Raw genomic sequence first — 20,761 nt, forward strand, 5'->3', positions numbered from 1 at the left:
TCAAACCCACTATGTAATGCATTTCCTTCCAATTTTTTGTGTCAAAATAATAGATGATTGACTAAATAATCTTCTTCTAAAGTTTCATTAAAAATTTCCATGTATTTATCACAATTTCCGTGGTTTTTATTCAATTTTTATCGATATCGATATTTTCCCGATATTTCCATCGATATTTCGGTGTTTTTAAACCACCGATATTTTCGAAACTATCTATTTAAGACCTTGCTCAAGACCCAAGACCCAAGACTCAAGACTCAACAGTTTCTGAACTGAATTTTATACTAAATGGATGAGAACTTAATAATGCACTCTTATCAGAGCATTGCCGAAAATCACCATCTTTCTGGGTTTCAAGTTCTTACAAATCATTTACCATAACTCAACGGTGTGGATAATTCCACATCACCAACTATTCATCCAATGGTTTATAACAGTAGAATTTTCTCGATATGTTTGGTCTTGCTTGTAATTCACGGTCTGTTTCGTGAAAGTAAGGTAAAAGCGCCGGATAAGAGAAGGGAGAGACGACTCAAGAACCAAGACTTAAGACTCGAGACTCAATAGTTTCTGAACTGAATTTTATACTAAATGGATGAGAACTTAATAATGCACTCTTATCTGAGCATTGCTGAAATCTTTCTGGGTATTCTCTTCTTCTTTGTGGAATTGGGTTTTTTCTCTTTATCTTTTTATATCAATTTTATTGCTTCACTACAATCTCCTTGAGTTGATCAACTTTGTAGTTATTTAATTGGTCTTAATTATTTGTGGGTCTTTCATAATATTACCACACATCTATCAGTTTGATTGAACCAAAAAGTCATTGTGAGAAAGTGTTTATTGGATTTCTATATTTTGTTGATCATTCATTAACTGAGAGACCATTTTGCATTTTTTGTGTTACCATGTTCTTTTTCTGTTTAATTGATCAGAATGTAACTGAGTATCTCCTCTGTCATTGCTTTTTTAGCTGTGGAAGTATTGGGTGTGATAACTGAGCAATGGGCTCTTGCAAGTCCCCTCATGTTGTTCTTCTGCTATATGTCTTGGTTTGCTTTGTGTATCAATCTTTTGCTTTTGGAGTTGATACGAACCAGACAGCAAAGCTGCTGGTGGATGCTTCTGAAGCATCGGGACGGCCATTATCTGAAACACTGTTTGGAATTTTCTTTGAGGTTAGTGTGTTGGCTTGGAATAGTGAATTTTTGTTCAGTTCCAACTGCTTTTTGTTACTTCTATAATCTATAGCTTGTTAGCTATTACTGTAATTCTTACAATTTTTAAAATCTCTTTTCATTTGTTTTCTTATTTTATTTTATTTTATGTGCGGATATATCCTGATTTATGCGGCAATTATAAACCTTCTGTCGCTTAAACATGTCTGTCTCATTATATTAGTAATATTGTGGTTTCATTTAAGATGCTACTAATTTTGAGGTATATGCATTCTCTCAAATGCTTGTTCACTGCAGGAGATTAACCATGCTGGTGCTGGCGGGCTATGGGCTGAGCTTGTAAGCAACAGAGGTACTTCCCTTACTCTCTGCATTCCAGCTGATACAAAAAGTGAAAATAACATATAGGAAAATATTCTCTTGCCAGATTGTTTGGCAACATAAGATGCTTATTATGTTGCTAGATTGTGAAGCTAGACCATTTCAAAATAATTCGTGCTTGAATGTGTGGTCCAGATTCACATTCTGACAAGAAAGTTCAAAATTCATGTGTGTGAGAACCATTGAAGTAACTGTTTGAATGCCTTTCTGTTGTCATTACATTTTCAGAGTTTCTTTTCAAATCTGATATATGTAGTACGAGTCAAGCTGGCAGACACCATTTTTTCTGTTCTTATATTTTGGAAGTGGAGGGTTATGGTGTCTTCCTGAAACATTTTACTGTTGAATTAACTCTTCATTGAGATGTTTAGGATTATCCTATGAATGTTTTTTTTATGCAAAGTTGTTGTGTTTGAGTTAATGTGCTACCTGCTTGTGCAAGTGTGGTTGAGTACAAAATAGAGAAATATTCTACTTTTTTTGTGACACACTGATTTCCATCTTTATCTACCTCACTCACTGCATTTAATATGGACTACCAGATCCCTCTTTTTTTTTTCTTTGATTTCTTTTCTGTCTTGTCAGTTTTAAGTTCAACAACAGGTTGAATGACTTCAGATTATCAGTACGTGGTTAAAAAGTTCTCTTCGGAATCATATGACATGTGGAATTCGCTGTATTGCTAAATATAAAATGTTATAGTTAGCTTTTGGCTCGTAATTTTGACTGAATGTTCAGAGCTGAGGCTTCTTAATAACGTTTTCGCACAGGTTTTGAAGCTGGGGGCCCAAACGTTCCTTCCAACATTGATCCTTGGTCAATAATTGGGAATGAGTCATCTTTGATAGTGTCAACAGACCGTTCTTCATGCTTTGACCGCAATAAGGTTGCACTCCGAATGGAGGTGCTATGTGATAGCCAAGGTGCCAATAGCTGCCCTGATGATGGTGTAGGAATTTATAATCCTGGGTTCTGGGGCATGGTATGAACCCTTCAACTATCATCTAATTGGTTCATTCTAAATGCTTATGTTCCAAATTCACAGTATTTGTCTGAAAACGGAACATTGCTCTCTCTCTCTCTCTCTCTTTATATATATATGTGTGTGTGTGTGTGTGTGTGTGTGTGTGTGTGTGTGTGTGTGTGTGTGTGTGTGTGTGTGTGTGTGTGCATGCATACGCACACAGCACGAGAACATGAACAACAAAACTGCAGACACACTATGTAAATTTTTACTACATTTTTCTTTCTGGCTTTTTGCTACTGGTTTCTTACCTGTGTTTTGTCCAGAATATTGAAAAGGGGAAGACCTACAGTGTTGTTCTTTATGTCCGCTCATCTGGATCAATCAATGTGTCCGTATCATTGACGGGCTCAGATGGGTTGCAGAAACTTGCTGCTGCGAACATTATGTGGGCATCCTCTGTTCTGCTGATATTTTGTAATCAGCAGTTCCTTACTGACAGTTTTATCTCCATTTAAGAGTCTGACAGTACATTTCATTGCCTTTGCAGAGCTTCTGGTTCAGAAGTTACAAACTGGACCAAATTCGAAGTTATGTTGGAAGCCCAAGGAACAAATCCTAATTCAAGACTGCAATTGACAACAACCAGAAAAGGGTTTATATGGTTTGATCAAGTGTCAGTCATGCCCCTGGATACATATAAGGTACCTTTTTTCTCCACAAATTCACTCATTCTCGTGACGTGAGATTATGTCATCAATATTTGGATGTATTTAATCGTCTCACCCGTGTTTCACAAGATTGTTACAAGTATAATGTTCTGTTTTGAAATTCTAGATTTTATAGTCTTTTGAAAGACATTAATATGAAAGCTGATTAACGCGAAGTTCATACTAGGGGTGGAGTATTACCATGAAGGATGCATTATGCTTTTAGACCACCTATCTGTTATATAAGGGTCTAGAACATCTTTTCCTCAGATATAGTTTTTCTTGGTTGCATATGTACTTTTCCTTGGACTTCATTTATAAGCCAGTTTTTTCCTGTTTTGTGTAGGCATGTAATTTAGAGAGAATTATACATAATATGTCATATTTATTGACTTCAGTAATTGTGATTTTGATAGCCAATACATTTGAGGATGTAACAAACACCTCATACTTTCATTGATGAAAATTTCTCAAAATGAAGAATGCATGGTTTGATATATCCACACTTTCAGCTAGTCATCTTAACAGCTGTATTATTTTAGCCTGTGTTGTTATATTTTGTTTGAATGTGACTTATTGAATGCAAACTGCACTCTGTTTATTCTTCCAATGTGAATTATGGACCTAACCATTGGAAAATATATGACATTGCAGCAAGCGCTACAGAAAATATAATTTCTTAAGATCACAACATAATCTACATTGAATCTGTCATAATTTCTACTTTGCAATTCTGTTACTGCCATTAATATTGATGAAAGTTTCTCCATGTTTGGATTGATAGTCTTTAGGGATGTTTTCTTTATCCGGGGTATTTTCTAATTGGAGCTGTTGTTTTCCTACCGGGTTTATTAGATTGGAATGATGTTTTAATGATACTTTGTCTCCTTTTTCTATATCATTTATGATTAGTGAAATTGTGTTTCTTATGATGAAAAAAAAGAACGAAACAGAGTATTCAGGAATACTTTAAAAAGAAGTTGAAAAACTGCAGGCATACAAGTTTGAACTTTGCTGGTTAAATTTCGGTGATGTTGGAAGTTGATCTAATTTATTAAATTTTATGCCCTTATATCCATTGGCTTGCCAGCTTTCAACGTTTAACTTGTAAGGAGCTGTGTGATATGCTTTGCTACATGCATACCTTATGTGTCTTTTTACTCTTTATGAAACTATCATTTTGGATCAGGGACATGGATTTCGGAAGGACCTTGTTCAAATGTTGGAAGATTTAAAACCTCAATTTATGAGATTTCCAGGTAAATTTGGATTTACTTGTCTTAATACGAGACAGTTACTAAACTTGAGCTTTTCATATATAACTCCAAGTGTACCATTTTCAATAGATAAAAGGTGATTAGCTTTACTCAAATCTGTCCAATAGATCTTGTTTTAGTATATAAGATCAACTCGTTGTTTGCGAGTGTGAATCCCACATCAGGAATTAAAGTCTTGCATGATAGTTTGAATGATCTTGGGCATCTCAACTCATTGCCATTCGGTTTTGGGTTGGATGTTCACATTATAACATGGTCTTAGAGCATGTTATCTACATGTTGGGCCCAACAGCCACGCTTGCTCTCACATCACCCAATATATATTGTCCATGTGGCTTGGATTGAGTGACACCTCATTTGTGGGGGTGTGTTGACGGAAGATTCTAGCTTTGACATTATTGTTGTGGAGGTTCATATATTTCATATGCTTTTACTATATTATCTCATCATGGTTTGTTGTTGTTTATGTTTGCCTGCTGTCCACTATATCTACCAATGTTCTATGGTATTTACTTATTTTCTCAAGCCTCTGAGCGAAAAGCAGGCTTCACAGAAACTTTGTAAGCAAAATGATTGAAATCTTAATGGGAAAAAAAAAATCCTGTTTCTTTACAAAGATGCAGATCTTTATTAAACAAGCTTAAATAAAAGTAACCTTGTCCTTCTTTGGCTGCTATCAGTTTACCTGCAGATATGAACTAATCCACTGTTTTCTCTGAAATTATTTTCATTTTTATCTTTTGGACATCATATACATTTGAATTTTTTTAGTGGGTAACCTTGCTGGCTTGATCGCCTGACCACTTGACAAAAATAACTTGGGACTCTTTTTAAATGCCAAACCATGCTAAAAATGCTTGATTTTGTGATAAGAGATGATACATGTTCTAATACGGTCAATACAGCGGAGCTATTATATTCAAAAAAATTCGTATTTTTTTTCTATTGTGTTGCATTAGGCGGCTGTTTCGTCGAAGGTGAATGGCTACGAAATGCATTTCGTTGGAAAGAAACAATTGGACCCTGGGAAGAGAGACCTGGACACTTTGCTGATTGTTGGATGTACTGGACTGATGACGGACTTGGTTATTTTGAGTTTCTCCAAGTAGGTATCTTTTTTAGTTCTGTCATTCAAGAATGCTTGGAGTTTCCTTTAAAATCCTGCTTCTGTTGGTACCAGTTTTTGAAAATTTTATTTATGCAGCTAGCAGAGGACCTTGGTACATTGCCAATATGGGTATTTAATAACGGTACTTCACATTTTCTCAGTGCTTACTTTATCTTTTCAATAATCACGTTTACCCCAATACTGACCGTATGAATTTCATAGGAATCAGTCACACTGATCAAGTTGATACTTCCAGTGTCTTACCATTTGTACAGGTATGTCTGCATTGCTGACCATTTTTCATTAGCTAATCAGTAACTGATACCAAATCGATGTAGCAAACCATTAATTATTTTTTAATCGGGATTATATCTTTGCAACTAAAGCAAATATATGCAAGTCACATTTAGGCTTTTCAAAATATGCTTCATCCTTATAAATCTGTGTTTGGTGTATGAAACATCTTTGCAAATATGGTTTTAGGAGATCAAATTTAGATTTTGCCTTCTTTTTCTGGTCAAGTAGTTTCGTTGTCTCCAAGCCTAGCTTCATTTGAGTTCCCACTAAAGGATGTTCATACAAGTGGGGTTGCTGTGGTGAGGGTAGGGCAGAGCTGCAGGTGACATAAGGTGTTGTCACTCATTAAAAAACACTAAAACATAGCAACAAAATGCAGTAAAAGCATTCACATTATGTGAAATATGTGTTAATGTGGTGTATTGGCTGCTACTAGGAAAACTTTGCATTGAACTCTCAATGTGATATGAGAACTTGTATCGACTCATTAACATTATAAGTATGAATGCTATATGTCTATCTAATGCAATTTGAACATAAATGAGAAGAACTGTGGATAAGATGAAGTTTTGATGTCCTATATAAGATAAATTTTGTTACTTAATTCCAAATCGTGTTAGTAAACCTGTTATGTGTTAGTAAATCTCAAACTTATGGTTTAACTTTCACATTTTCTTGTTTACAGGAAGCTCTTGATGGTCTTGAGTTTGCTAGAGGCAATCCTAATTCCACGTGGGGTTCTCTCCGTGCTGCAATGGGACACCCAGAACCCTTTGACTTGACATATGTTGGTATTGGGAATGAGGATTGCGGAAGAAAGAACTACCTAGGTTTGTAAATTTTCTAGTTCATGCTTTTTGTTTGCTCTTTAGTTGGTTAGATGGAACGGATTGAGTTTTACACATATGGGACGTTGGATGACTTTCTGCATGCAAAGTCATGCATAACTTAATCTGTTTATATGAATGTCCTTACAATTTAGTGCAGTTTTCACTCTTTTGTCCTTAAAACAATTGCAACTTTGCAATATGCTTCGGGAAATAACTCTGATTAAGATCTGAATTTTTTTCCACAATAACTTCAGTTCTTCACTCCAAATTCTCGAAAGAGTAGAATTCTAAAGGACAATTTCTACATAGGATCTACTTGTAAATTTGGGAGACGAGCCTTATTGATTTTCTCAGCAATTAGTCAACTGAATTGCTGAGCGAATCATCTGGCCAGCCTAACATATGTTAAAGTTGCACATCCAACACATAAGCAATTGGCAGAGGATGCAGGGACCTTGAATTTTAGATTTTGTGATTCAATGTAATATATATAATAGAGGATTTTATATTCTCAACGACGCTTATGCTTTTCCTCTTTTTCTTGACCAGGAAATTACCTTAAGTTCTATAGTGCTATAAAACGTGCCTATCCAGACATCAAAATAATTTCAAACTGTGACGGATCTTCTCAAAAGTTGGATCATCCAGCTGATTTGTTTGATTTTCATGTAAATTTCATAACACCACCACTTGTATTACACTTGCTAATGAATTTTTTTTTACCATTCAATGCGTCGGATCATTGATTTGGCAACATGGAATGACATGTTTTCATGTAAAGTTCTATGCAGATGATCCCAAAAACATGTTTTCTATGGCTCATCACTTTGATCATACATCACGTAGTGGTCCCAAGGTAGGGTAATGTGCTATTTAATCTGCTCTGCATGGCTTCTATTAATTTTCTTAACATTCAATATGATTCAGGCTTTTGTGAGTGAGTATGCCGTCACAACAGGAAGTCTTCTAGCAGCACTAGGTGAAGCTGGATTTCTCATTGGGCTGGAGAAAAACAGGTTTGTTGTAGCATTTCAAGAATTTGTTTCCTGTAATATTTTCCAGAATGCTTACAATGTTTTCTTTACAGAATTATTTTTCTTCAAAGTTCCAGCAGGAAAAATATGCATAGTTTGCTATCTTATATAGATATGCCTACACATAATTAAAGATCTAACTTCTTTATTATATATTTGCAAATACAGTATTTCTTCTTGCAAAAGAAATGCATAGCATTTCCTGCACTTTTGTTTGCCACAAATCCATGTTGTGTGTTGCCATATTTCCTTGTGTGATCAGCTGCACATCTGTTTTCTATGGAGTTGAAGGCTTCTGATATTCCCAACCTATAGAGATAGTATTAAACTGAAATAAAAAATCATAAATGGTAATAGATCACAGATGTACTTGTATTCTTTACACCTACTTTTTACCAAAAGATTTATATACTTGTAAAGACGGGCAGCTACTGAGTACTTTCATTGTTTATTCTTATCAAATGCAGTGATGTTGTTGAGATGGCAAGTTATGCACCACTCTTTGCGAATGACAACGGCAGGAAGTATACTTTTCTCATCTCATTTTTTTTTCTCCAATGCAATTTTTATTTGTTAAGTTTTCAAGAGGGGATCATTGTTGTGTAGTTATTACTAAAACTGAAAACTTCTCTGTCATCAAGCTCGAAATTCTCTGCAATCGTCTTTAACTCCTCACATCTCTATGGGACTCCTAGCTACTGGATGCAATGTCTTTTTAAGGAATCAAGTGGAGCAACTATTTTCAATGCAACACTCCAAACAAATTCGTCTACTAATCAAGTGGAGCAACTTCTTGCATCTGCAATTTCTTGGAAAAATTCAGAAAATGAGAATAGTTACCTAAGAATCAAGGTTTGTGCTAGTACATTATGTCAGTCAGTTTTATGCTTCGTGATGCTTAATTGAGATTGTGTTCATCTAACCTTTTTTGTTCTGTGTAAATTGTAGTTTTTCGATGCCCTTATAGCGTTTCTTGCCATCTAATACATATTTGGAATGCCTAGTATGGAGAGAAGCTCATATTTCACATTGCTCAAGAACTATTACGACTTTGTTGCTTCAATTGGAAAATATTAGAGGCAACTCAATCAATGCATGAATCAGAAATACTATAGCAATAAGTTTTATATGAATTGTCAGTTAAATATAGGGGGTGTATTTATAAATATTGTCCATTCTTTTTTCTGCTCAACTTTCTAGGCGTATCTGGTCTGAAGTAACATGTGTTTGCTTGTACTGCGTTCTTTCTGTGTGTTTGGTGTCATCTTTCTTTGTTCAGTATGGTGAATCTGTCTGCTTTTCTTTTTCTGTATTGCTCAGTATCTGGTCTGAACTATTTTTATATGTAGGTTTCTTTTTTAACTATGACTTCATTCCAAATTCATGCCGCTTCGTTCAACAGTTTCTACCAATATGGTGCATGTCATATTCTGTGACATCTTATTACTTTGTGATGATTATTTCTTTCTGTAGATTGTGAACTTCGGAACAGACATAGTGAATCTCAAGATTGTTGTGGACGGGTTGGAGCCGAATTCCATTAATCTGTCTGAGTCGACCAAGACCGTGCTCACGTCAAACAACCCAATGGATGAGAATTCCTTGAATGAGCCAAAGAAGGTATCTGAGTCAACTTGTATCCTTTAACATTTTCATGTTGTTGAAGACATGACCCTACATTGCTTTTGTATATACTTTGGACAATGTTTGTGGGAACAATGATGAACCAATATTGATAGCGTTGAACATAACAATGCTTTGGACCATGTTTTCTATCCAATATCTTTTTACTTTGGTTTTAAATTAAATGCAGGTGATACCGAACCGGATTCCACTTGAGAAGGCTGGTGAGGGTGGTGAGGATGTGGAGGTTGCAATCTCGCCGAATTCTTTCACTTCGATTGATTTCTTAATAGAATCAAGCTAGAGCTGATTCTGTCTCCGTATCTTCTATTTAAAAGTTCGAAATAGAATAAGGGCTCATTTTAAATTGGTTTTAAATGTTGCTTTGGGTAAGGAAACACTAGTCTTGCGAAAGGGCACAAATAACAGACTTTTGGGATTTTAGTCTTTGGATTCTGATTCTTTATCCTTATTGTATTACTAACTAAAGGGTTATCCTCTATTTTTGAGTTTTATTAAGCCTAAACATATACAAGCACCTTGCGACGGGCTTGTAACTCAAGGAACTTAGGAGCATTTACCTCTTCATCCGAGATCATAGGTTCGATTACCCCCTCCTATATTACTCTTATAAAAGAAAGGCTTATTTACTGTTTAATTATTCCAGCAAAATAAAAGAGTTAAATAATTATGCTAGAGGTGGGCTCCACTTTGACCACATCACCCATTTAGATTATGGGTAAACCCTTGCCACATCATCAAAACTAACAAAGTGATAGAAGGAGATGATTGTAGGGGACAAAGTGAATCACTAAGCCTTGGTACTAGTTATACAATTGTAAAAGGGTATATTAGTGATTTGCCCCCTGAACTTGTACCTAACTTTCAATTAAACCCTTATCCTTTTTTTAAAGAAAATTAAAGATATGAACTTCTTTTTTTCTCCAATTTCCCCCATACCGTCTAAATCCCCAACATTTCATCCAATTTTTAGTTAAATTATTTTTAAAAATTGAAGAAAAAGAAGAAAATTGACAAAGAAAAATAAAAGAAAAAGACACTGAACCAGCAACCCTATCAATCCCATCACAACACAGCCAACTTCTTCAAGGTATGACTCTCAGTCTATCTTTGTCTATGTTACTGCTTTGCCACTGCCAAGTTAGTCCCCAAAAGTTGCACAAGACTCCTTTGTTTGCTTCCAATTGTGTGTCTCTTTCTCTCCTCCATTCATCTTGTGGGTGTTAGATTGTTTTTCATTTCTTGGCTTGCCAACTTCAAGCTCTTCCTCTTGGCTTTTGGTAAAGGATCTTTGTCTTCTGACCCATCAATCTCTCTTGGTCGCTTTGTTGCTGTTGCTTGCCTTCCCATCAAGATCCAACAAAACAACCCACCCCCAAATTCATTAGGCAAATACAAAAACACCCAAAATGATTCAATCCCATCTTTACCAAATCAAAATAACCAACTCAAAGAAAACTCCTCTCCAGCAAAATCACACCAAAATACCCAAAATGAAAATAGCCCACAACAACACAAAGAAAACCCACCTGCAAATCACCAAAATGGTCCCCAAAAATCAAAAATCACATATTGATGGCCAATTCAACGAGCCCTACCTCTCCACCTCACTCCAAGACTTCTGAGGCAGACGATGGAACCTCATGGTCACCAGCATCCTACAACCCACCGTTTACGAGCCCACCCTCGACATCTCCCGACGTGTCATTGATCGCAAGTGGGCACCGCTGCCTGCAGTGCTCACACTAATATACCTTTAATTTTATTTTTCATTATTTATTTATTTTTAATGTATAAAATGGTCATTTTGTCCTATTTTTAACGGCAAATTGAATGAAATGTTGTGGATTTAGATGTGGTGGGGGGTTGGGAATTGGCGAAAAAAACTTCATATCCTTAATTTTCTATAAAAAGAAAGATAGGGAGTTAATTGAAAGTTAGGTACAAGTTCAGAAGGCAAATCACTAGTATACCCATTGTAAAATATAGCAAATTAAACTCGAATGATTTGTAAATATCATTATGAATAGTATTCTATTGACTAACCAGACCAGAAATCTTTGAATTGCCATAAAACTCACAACTATAACATGAAGATTTCGGGACTACTGAGGTTTACCATGTAGAAAACTAGTCTCGCATGATTTACAAAATACTATTCTGAGCCATAAGCATTAACATTTTTTTAAATAAAAAAAATGTAAAACTCAAAAGAAAATCGGGGACATTTAGATGAATTGCCAGTTTCATATTTTATCAGCTACCTCTGCACTTGAATTTGACAAAATTGGTTTCCTATAGTCATGGACCAATAACTAAACTCATGCATTACCAAAAATTTCCTTTAAAATCAATAAAAAATATTTTTAGAATGCTAGTTCAACAATGTTTGACTTTACAAAAATCTGTCAGGTCTGGAAAATCCAGTGCTGGTACCGTATAGAGCAAATTGGGAACAAACTAGGGAAGAACATGGGAACGAAATATGAGAGGGTAGGTACAGCAAAATCCACTACTCCAGCACTGCAAAAGCAAGCACGAGTTAGTCCAAAATTGCATAATTTGTTTTCCAGAAATGATTGGTACTGATCATTGCAATTAAAAATAAATATAACTAAAAACAAAGCATGTACAGACATGGAAATTTAATACAACAATATCTCAACTTGGTAAGAATCTATAGACACTAGAAACTACATATATGTTATTGCAAGGATGCATTTACAGATCCAAAAATTAACAGAAAAATTCCAAGTACATGAGGAGATAAACAGAACATTTGAGTAGGACTTACCACAAAAAGCAATGGTCCCTGTTTAAACTTGTCATGAAATGAAAACGCCAACGGCTTTGGATTGTCCCCAGGTCCTCTAATAAATCCACTGAATTCATATATGGTATAAATCATAAGTACCAGATAAATTGATATCAAGTTCCATTTGTCAGCAAACAACAATATTAAATCAATGATTAGATAACAAAACTCAGCATTTGGCCAAAAATGAGAAAAAGAAAAAAAGAAGAAGAGTATAATCAACTCACATCAATGATGCAGATATTAGAGGAGTCCTTCTAACATCATAAATGGCAATAAGACCTCTGTATAACTCATCACCATCTTTAAAAGATACAGCCAAACGCTCTCCTGAAGCATCCCAAGCTATCTTCTCAATGGTCTGACTGGAGGAAATAACGACATATCAGAACTTTCTTGGGCAAATATTACCACGTACAAGTGGTATGTATTGCTATACACGCTGAGGTTTTTAACTCGCAACTGTAATTTAAAATAACAAACTATAAAGCTTTTCTGCAATTCTTAGTTTGAGGATTGTTTAGTCTGATCAATCCTCAAGGAGAATTTTAGTAGCGTCCCATGTGAAGCAGAAAGCACAAGGCAGGAACATAATTATGAACGAGAGAGGAACAGAAAAAGAATGTAAATTGGAATCTTATATATCTACTTATTTACTTATGGATAAAATCAGGCAATATGGATGGCATCAACATGTCGGCTTTAGTAACTTTTTCTTCTTCTTTCCTTTTCATTTTTTCTTTTGTTTTCAGAAGGCAATAGTAGCAAATGGATTGGCTTTGGGTACTCTACATGGCAGCACAGAGCACTGTAATGGTATTGCAAGGGACGGTAAAGATGATGAGTGAATGATCACTAAACATTGAAGTAAGCTTTAATGTTGCAAGCATTATAAGCACTCCAGAAAAGAAATGTTGAGAAACTAACTTCACCAGAGACTACCAAATAAAGGCCAATGGCCCTGCTACTAGACAGTCCAGAAATTAAAGCAAATTACCATGGATGCTATAAAAAAAATATTAAGAAATCCAATTAGCTCACTTCCAGAAACCAACTTATCAAGAAATCATGCCAAATAAAAATGTCTTTTGCAATTAACTCTTAACTCTGTGAAAGCAACAATATAATACAGTTCTGATAAAGAAACCCCATTAAATGACAAATGGTTGATCAAACACTCATAGAGCAATCAAAATATAGAGAATATAAAAACAGCAACAAAAGATTACTGTTTACCTGTTTGTTAAGGACATAATCTCTGGTAGCTCAACAGGTAATAAGTGCGCATCTGAAAGTTACAAACATGACCTTACCAGTAAGAATCCAAATACATTTTTCAATTGCATCTCAAAAACTGTTATCCATCATGACACTATTGACATTCATTTGAAAATCAAAATTTGCAAGTTCTTTTAACCATCGCATCACTGATCTGTAAAAAGGATCAGTGTGTACACGGAAATACTTCCTTAGAAAAAATAACAGTATATATCAAACGTCCAAAGTGCACACTGCAAACACTAAGGAAATGTATTCAGACAATTTTCTCTCTTCTGAAAGAAGGCTAAAATAGGTAATCCCATGAAAATCTTGTGTGTTTCACATCATAGGTGCAAATTCAATAATCAGGTTGAAATCAACGATAAAATTTATAGGCAAGAAATCAGACTACTTATTGTTTTCTACTAAAGTCATTGAATAATGCCATAAAATTTCACATTTCAACAGAAAACCAAATGAGATAGTGCTATTGCATTAGATACTGTAGTCAATGTATGCAATTTACAGCCTGTTTGCTTAGTTAAGGGCTGACTGTAATTGTCTACTATAAGGGAAGTTGCAGGAATCCTTGGAAGGGCATTTCTAGAGGATACGATGCTTTTCAGAGCTGCTGTAAATTGGTAGTTGGGAGAGGTTAATGTGAGATTCTGGGAGGATATTTGGTCATGGGGAGAGTTCTTTGGCAGAAACTTTTCCAAAATTATATAGGTTATCAAGTTATCATGGCATGTCTATTGCAAATTGTACAAATCCAGATTTGTTCCCTTACAGTTGGGATTTTGGTTTTAGGAGGAATCTAAGAGAGAAGGATATGGAGGAGATGCCAAACTTGCTAAGGATGCCGGAGGAGGTGAGATTATTCCCATACAGAGAGGATGTAAGAAGATGGTGTTTAGAGACTTCAGGTCAATTTTCTTGTACCAAGCTGGGAATTAAGGTCCATTCTCAAAGCTTCAGGAGTCATTACTGTAGGAAATTCCAACTAAATTCAAGAGCAGATTTTCAGATAAATTTGGTTCTATGCATTCTATAAAAGCTCGTGTATTTTATTCATTGCAATGCAACAGACAGAATATCTTTTCAACAGAGAATCAGAGATCAAAATGACACATACAATACTAAATCTTTGCAAATTCCAAATTCCAATAGAGCTTGAAGGTACCTAAGTAAGACCTCAAGTAATACAGATATCAAATTATTATTAGAAGCTTCCTCCAAAGCATTCAACCATTGTTGCTAAGATGCTTCTCAAGGAAGGAAGGAAATCTTCGCAATCTTCTAAATATTCTGGAGGTTTTCAACTTGTGTTCTGGTCTGAAAATAAATAGAGGAAAATGCTCAATTGTTGGAATTAATGCAGAAAACAGTGAAGTAGAGGGCCTGTCCGTTGAGATAGGTTGTGGCAAAGGAAGCTGGCCTCTGACTTACCTTGGGCTGCCTCTTGGGGGAAAACCTAGGAGCTTACCTTTTTGGGACCCGGTTTTAGAGAAAGTAGAACGAAGGTTAGAAGGTTGGAGCAAGGCGTTTCTATCTCGAGGGGGAAGATTGACTCTAATTCAGGCAGTATTGAGCAGCCTACCAACTTACTATTTATCACTATTCCGAATTCCAGCTAGTGTGGCAAAACGGCTGGAGAAGACAATCAGAAACTTTCTGTGGGAAGGTGTGGAGGAAGGTAGGAAGGACCACTTGGTGAAATGGGAGGTAGTGTCCTTACCAAAGGAAAATGGGGGACTCGGGATTGGAAATCTAAGGAAACGTAATGAGGCCTTACTTGGGAAGTGGCTATGGAGATTCCAAAATGAAACCAATACCCTCTGGTACGATGTGATTAAGAGTAAGTATGGGTTACAGGTGAATGGGTGGGACTCTAAAATAATATCGGTAGGTTCCAGCCGATGTCCATGGACTGAAATAATCAAAGTTTTGGGTTATTTTGCTGCTTGTTGTCGCCTCAAGGTCGGAAATGGTGAAAGAGTAAGATTTTGGGAAGATGTGTGGCTGGGAGATACGACTTTGGGGGAGAGGTTCCCTCGCCTTTTCCGACTATCTCGTAAACAAAATGCCAAAATCGCAGACATCTCTATAGACAGGAATGTCCTTCCACTAAGCTGGGACTTTGGGTTCCGTAGAAACCTAAGGGATGAGGAAATAGAGGAACTATCTGAGCTACTTTTCAGATTGGAACAGGTCGTGTTGGTTCTTAGTAGATGCGACACCAGAGTTTGGAACTTAGAGCCCTCAGGAGTATTCTCCTGTACTTCTTTTACTAGGCACCTGATGGTAAATCCCCATCCAAATCTCTGCTTCCCTCCAGCTGTAATCTGGAAATCTAAAGCTCCCCCTAAGGTAAAAGTACTAGTTTGGCTAATCGCTCAAGGCAGAATTAACACATGCGACTTGGTCCAAAGGAAAAGACCCAGCTGGTATTTCTCTCCTAATTGGTGTGTCCTGTGCAAAAAAGAAAATGAATCTGTGGATCACCTCTTTTTGCTATGTCCCTTTGCCTCGTCCCTGTGGGCTAAGCTATCCCGGGAGACGGGGATAACATGGGGAAACTTTGCAACTTGTAGTGAGGTGTTGGAAGCCAGGTTCAGATTCTTTGGTGGGAGGAGGAAGGGTTTAGTGTTGGGAAACTGTGCCATGATGGCAATTTTCTGGCAAATATGGGGGGAAAGGAATAGGAGAATTTTTGAGAATGTGATGGGGGACGAGGTAGAGATGATATGGGATCGTATCCGAGTCTGGGCATCTCTTTGGGCCTCTGTTTCTGTAGAATTTAAGGATATCAGCTTTCAGCTTATCCACCTAGATTGGAAAGCAGTAGTGTTGTAGTGCAGAGCTTTTTCTTTCTGTTTTGTAAGATGGCCTCCTTGGCCATCTCGTGTTTTTCGCTCTATCCTATTTGAATAATACTGTTTCTTTTCAAAAAAAAAGATGCTTCTCAAATTTCGTCTTATATATCTATAGTTTTGTTTGTCTTCTAAGATGTTAGACATAGGAGAACCCACACTTCTTATTCAAAATACGTTGCATTTCCTTCCAATTGTTAGGTTTCTAACAACTTTCTCATGTCAATTAAGTTGAAAAAAAAAGGACAACGACAATAGAGATCAAAAGGCACTATATGTCAATGGACTCAAAACATAAAACTTGTAAGTAAGCTCGCTTACCAAGTGATGGAGGCTTTGAAGCAAAGTGAATGGAACCCAATGTTGAAGATTTAGAGAAAGCGAGAAGTATCATATGCCCATCAGGATCCCATGATGCTCCCTAGAGTATAAAAAATATATTAAAATAAGGGAAAATTCCAATCAATATAGAACTTTCTGTTCAATTAAATCTGAATGTGCTTTTAAATTAGCTTGATGAGTGGGGGATTAACATATGGTGGAGACGGATAAGAGAGAGAGAGAGAGGGAGGAAGAGGGGGTGGGGGTGGGTGGGGTGGGTGGGTTTGGAGTGAGATAGAGTTTTGAGAGGTGTAAAGGTCGGGTAGTCTAAACTTTGAGAAACTTGCAAGGGATTCTTGAAATGAGCATTTTAATATTTCTAGGCAACACAAAATGACTGGAAAAATTCCATAGGCTGACAGCTCAATCATCAAATTTTTTTTATAGCTACATGGGTCATCACTTTAAATAAAAATTCTATGCATCAACAAATTATGAACATTCATTTTTCTTTACCTTGACGAAGCCACTAGTTGAAGACCATGGTTCAGATGTCCATGTGTTTGTCTCCCAGAGATAAAATGTTCCATCACTGTAAAAGAACAGAATGATCATCTTATGAACCAGCTTCAACTAAGAGTGGGACAAACCAAATCAGAGTGCAATTACTCAAAGAAGAAAGTACAATTTTGCTGAGAAAAAGTAATCCCCAGTTGGCGACCACTTCAGCATTGATATGCCACCTAGTCCTCGTCTAATGGGTGTCCCAAGCCCTGATAAAGCAAATAAAAAAATGAAATCATACATTCCGAAAGTAGAGTTTACTTTTTCTGCTTCAAAAAAGTTAAATAATCTCATCACTCATCAAAAAAATAAAAAATAATAGATTTTGGATAGAGGGGTTTGGCGGTAGAGAAAGAAACACAAATATTAACTCCATAATGCTAGTCTGCTCAAGCACAAGCAGCTTTTAGAAAGAGCTTTCTAAAATAATTTTGAAAGCACTTAAAACACAGCAAAAGCACATGAAAAAGCACCTCAGTAAAATATACCAAACCACAATTCATTGCTTCTTAAAAGGAAAGCAAAGAAACACTATCAATATTTGTATAATATTCCATTGCCTGCTCAAGCACAAGTAGCTTACAGAAAGCACTTCCTGAAATGTTTTTTTTTTTCAAAAGCATCTAAAATACAAGCAAAAGCACCTTGGTAAAATATACCAATTCAAAATTCGTTATTGAAAGAAAATCGCATGCAAGTTGTTACAAAGCAATCGTGAATGGAGCCCTTGTCTTCTCATTGTTTTTTTCCCAATCTTCACAGTATATACCAAATCATTCATAAAATTCATTAATAGTTCTCAGAAACCAGCGTCAGTTCTACAACAGTATATGCAACTTAAGTGACAAATATTTGAGGTTGCAGTTTTGCAAAGTGTAAGTAAGATCAAGTTATTTGGACAAACAAAACTAGAATGGTTGTGGTAATGTAGTAATGAACATGCTAATGATGATAAGCAAACATCAAGTTTAACATGCAAAAAAACAAGAAACAATGTCTGGTGGTAATGTAGTAATTAACATGCTAATGATGATAAGCAAACATATAAGCTTTAACATGCAGAAAACATGAAACAATGTCAAGCAATAGCCAAAAAAGTCACCAGAAAACTAGAGAGCACATTAAGAGTGGTAGTAGCAGGTAATATATGATCAATACCTTGAGCAACATCCCATATGGTAAATGACGAGCTCTCATAAGAGCCAGATGCCAAATATGTAAATCCACGTCAAGGAAATCACATATAGCACTACTGAACAAAACTGAAGGTGAAAACAAAGGCTCTTTTTCAATACAAAGAAAACTGGGCCTTTGTTACTACTTGAGACAAAATCCTATATTATCCTTCCTTGTATATAGAAAGAAAATTGATGTCATACGATAATACTATAGAGCAGGTAAACTTATGTGGACTACTGCTACAAAATGCAAAAGGAAAACAAAAGCTAAAAAGTTTTCTCAAATTTTTTAATAATCACATATAGATGACAGTGATAAATTGCAAGAAAGCCTATATTTTCATGCAGAGTCTCATCAATTTAAAATAATTGAAAACCAAAACAGAGATTGTTTGGATATCTTCCATCGGGACTCCATGACAGTGCACTGATCTGTTCCCCGTTATGACTTCGAAGAAAATCCACCAAAGTATATCGGACTCCAGAACCTCTAGAGAGAGTTCCCAAGAATGAAGAAGCACCGGATCTGACAGAGGCTGCACTTCCCGGGAAAGAAGCAGCCCAAATGCAAATTCCACCACTGAAATTAAATCCCACGCAATGAGAGAAAATCAGACTTACAATCATATAGCCCATCTAAATACATAAAATGTAGATATACAGAAACTATGATACTTGCTTGCATGCTACGGAAAGTTGTCTCCCACCATTTGGCCTCCACTCAAGTACCTTGACCTCTCTCTGGGACTCATTAGCCAAAATGCATGGCTCCTTCCCTTCTGTTGAAGTATAAATTGTATTGGCAAGCCAATGAAAATAGCAGAGAAACAACTTATACAGTTGAAAGCACTAACTAGTAAAGCATCTAACCTGAATCCTCGAAATCACGAACTATAACTTGATTTGGGCCAGATATAAATGCTATAATATGTTTATGTTGGTGCCAGCTGACTCCTTGAAGATCAACTTCTGGTAACAAGTTTACCTACAAGTTCAGTTAGTAAGGACCTAGATTTAAGAATCCTTTTACCACTTTCTCATCTAGAAGTCTTTTTGCACTTTCTTCATAACTGTTGTCTCTCATATGAACCTTGTCGCTGCTTAACTACTAACAACAAGCTAAGCAATCAGAGCTAATCAAGGGTTGCTAATACACTGATAAGATAATGTAATACTAGTCATGGCAACATGGACTCAAGGCAATAACTCTACAGTTTTATGGTACATGCTGGACATGGCATTTAAAACTTTATTATCTTTCTGAATAATTAGGGTGAATTTGTAATTTATGTGTCATATCTACATTCAACGACTTTTGATGGGCACATGTCTTGACACTAATGGGCGGCTGAAACGTGGCACAAACAGAGATGCTTCTTCAACAAATATTGGATGCCACGAAACAGAAGTCGAACCAACTATTGGGTTAGCATTACTGCTACTCCGATCAGATTATTGGTTTGTCTTGCCCAATAAATCTCATACTCAACATGGTATTTGTATTCTTAATTAGATAATGCCTAACTCAACTCCCATGGTAGGTAATGACTCTTCCAAAAGGACCACATGCAAAAATATACACACAAATGGAAAAAAAGTTCAACTGGTTGATTAGTAAATACAGAAAAGAAAATCCAACACACATGATTAGGATGGAAGAGAGGTGTGAGAGAGCGGTTGAGGATCCCCTGCAAATTTTGTAGAAGTCCCTTTGTTGAAGCTGTCGTTGCAACTTGTTGGTCGTCCTGGTCGGGGCTTGGTGGCCGCGCCAGCTGATCCGGCTGAAATGGAACCGGACTGAATACCATTCCCTACACAAAAATTTCACATACACCCCCAAATTCCAATGCCACATGAACACGATCAATAATGTACAATGCATTTAAGAACTGAATTTGAAAAAAGGTTTACTACTCACAAGAATCTTTCCATAAGTGTCCTTGGCTACATCATCCGAGAGGCTCTCAGCAGTGACTGCAAATTATATGCATATATATGAATATCAATTTACATATAAAACACGTAGAGAGAGAGAGAGAGAGAGAGAGAGAGAGGTTTGTTCATACTGAGGTCGCGATTGATTTCGCATATGGAGACAGAACCAGGATGAGGAAAGGAAGGCATTTCTTCCTTGTGTTGGAGTTTGGAGACGACTAGGGTTTCGTTGTGCCTCTTCTGTGCTCACACTTTTCCCGCTTTTGAAAATGCTCAAGCTCAAACTCAGTTCAGTTTCTCAATCGAATTTACCAAATTATATTGTAATGGGCGACTCTTTTCTGCCCTCCGAAGATTTTTTATTTTTATTTTCAAATAAATCCTCTGTGCGT

At 36.3% G+C, this 20,761-nt stretch overlaps 1 protein-coding gene and 2 pseudogenes across 3 annotated transcripts; 2 read left to right on the plus strand and 1 right to left on the minus strand.

Moving 5' to 3' along the window:
* Positions 1 to 370: 370 nt before the first annotated feature.
* LOC110771369 (alpha-L-arabinofuranosidase 1-like) lies at positions 371 to 9,915 on the plus strand (annotated as a pseudogene). The gene is made up of 18 exons (XR_015837058.1): positions 371 to 646; positions 974 to 1,178; positions 1,476 to 1,530; positions 2,330 to 2,541; positions 2,850 to 2,971; positions 3,074 to 3,227; positions 4,423 to 4,492; positions 5,470 to 5,615; positions 5,715 to 5,760; positions 5,841 to 5,893; positions 6,601 to 6,745; positions 7,295 to 7,413; positions 7,527 to 7,601; positions 7,673 to 7,761; positions 8,247 to 8,303; positions 8,421 to 8,631; positions 9,253 to 9,399; positions 9,593 to 9,915. The product of XR_015837058.1 is annotated as an alpha-L-arabinofuranosidase 1-like (transcript).
* A 604-nt stretch (positions 9,916 to 10,519) lies between these two features.
* LOC110771373 (acyl-CoA--sterol O-acyltransferase 1 pseudogene) lies at positions 10,520 to 11,275 on the plus strand (annotated as a pseudogene).
* Positions 11,276 to 11,749: 474 nt separating this feature from the next.
* Positions 11,750 to 20,757, minus strand: LOC110771370 (Transducin/WD40 repeat-like superfamily protein). 2 transcript variants are annotated; one of them, XM_088255923.1, is made up of 14 exons: positions 20,501 to 20,757; positions 20,353 to 20,408; positions 20,078 to 20,245; positions 19,305 to 19,419; positions 19,114 to 19,210; positions 18,831 to 19,014; positions 18,415 to 18,469; positions 17,378 to 17,465; positions 17,209 to 17,284; positions 16,693 to 16,792; positions 13,475 to 13,526; positions 12,466 to 12,603; positions 12,218 to 12,305; positions 11,750 to 11,946 (listed from the first exon to the last, which is right to left on the minus strand). In XM_088255923.1, the coding sequence occupies exons 1-14, from the start codon at positions 20,556 to 20,558 to the stop codon at positions 11,884 to 11,886; spliced, it is 1,338 nt and encodes a 445-aa protein (XP_088112049.1). In that variant the 5' UTR covers positions 20,559 to 20,757; the 3' UTR covers positions 11,750 to 11,883. The 2 variants fall into 2 exon arrangements, with proteins under 2 accessions (XP_088112049.1, XP_088112048.1); XM_088255922.1 differs by having other exon boundaries at positions 19,114 to 19,213; positions 20,501 to 20,755.
* Positions 20,758 to 20,761: the final 4 nt, after the last annotated feature.

The sequence above is a fragment of the Prunus avium genome, chromosome 7 (genome assembly GCF_965620075.1).
Source record: "Prunus avium chromosome 7, drPruAviu1.hap1.1, whole genome shotgun sequence".
Lineage (NCBI taxonomy): Eukaryota > Viridiplantae > Streptophyta > Magnoliopsida > Rosales > Rosaceae > Prunus > Prunus avium.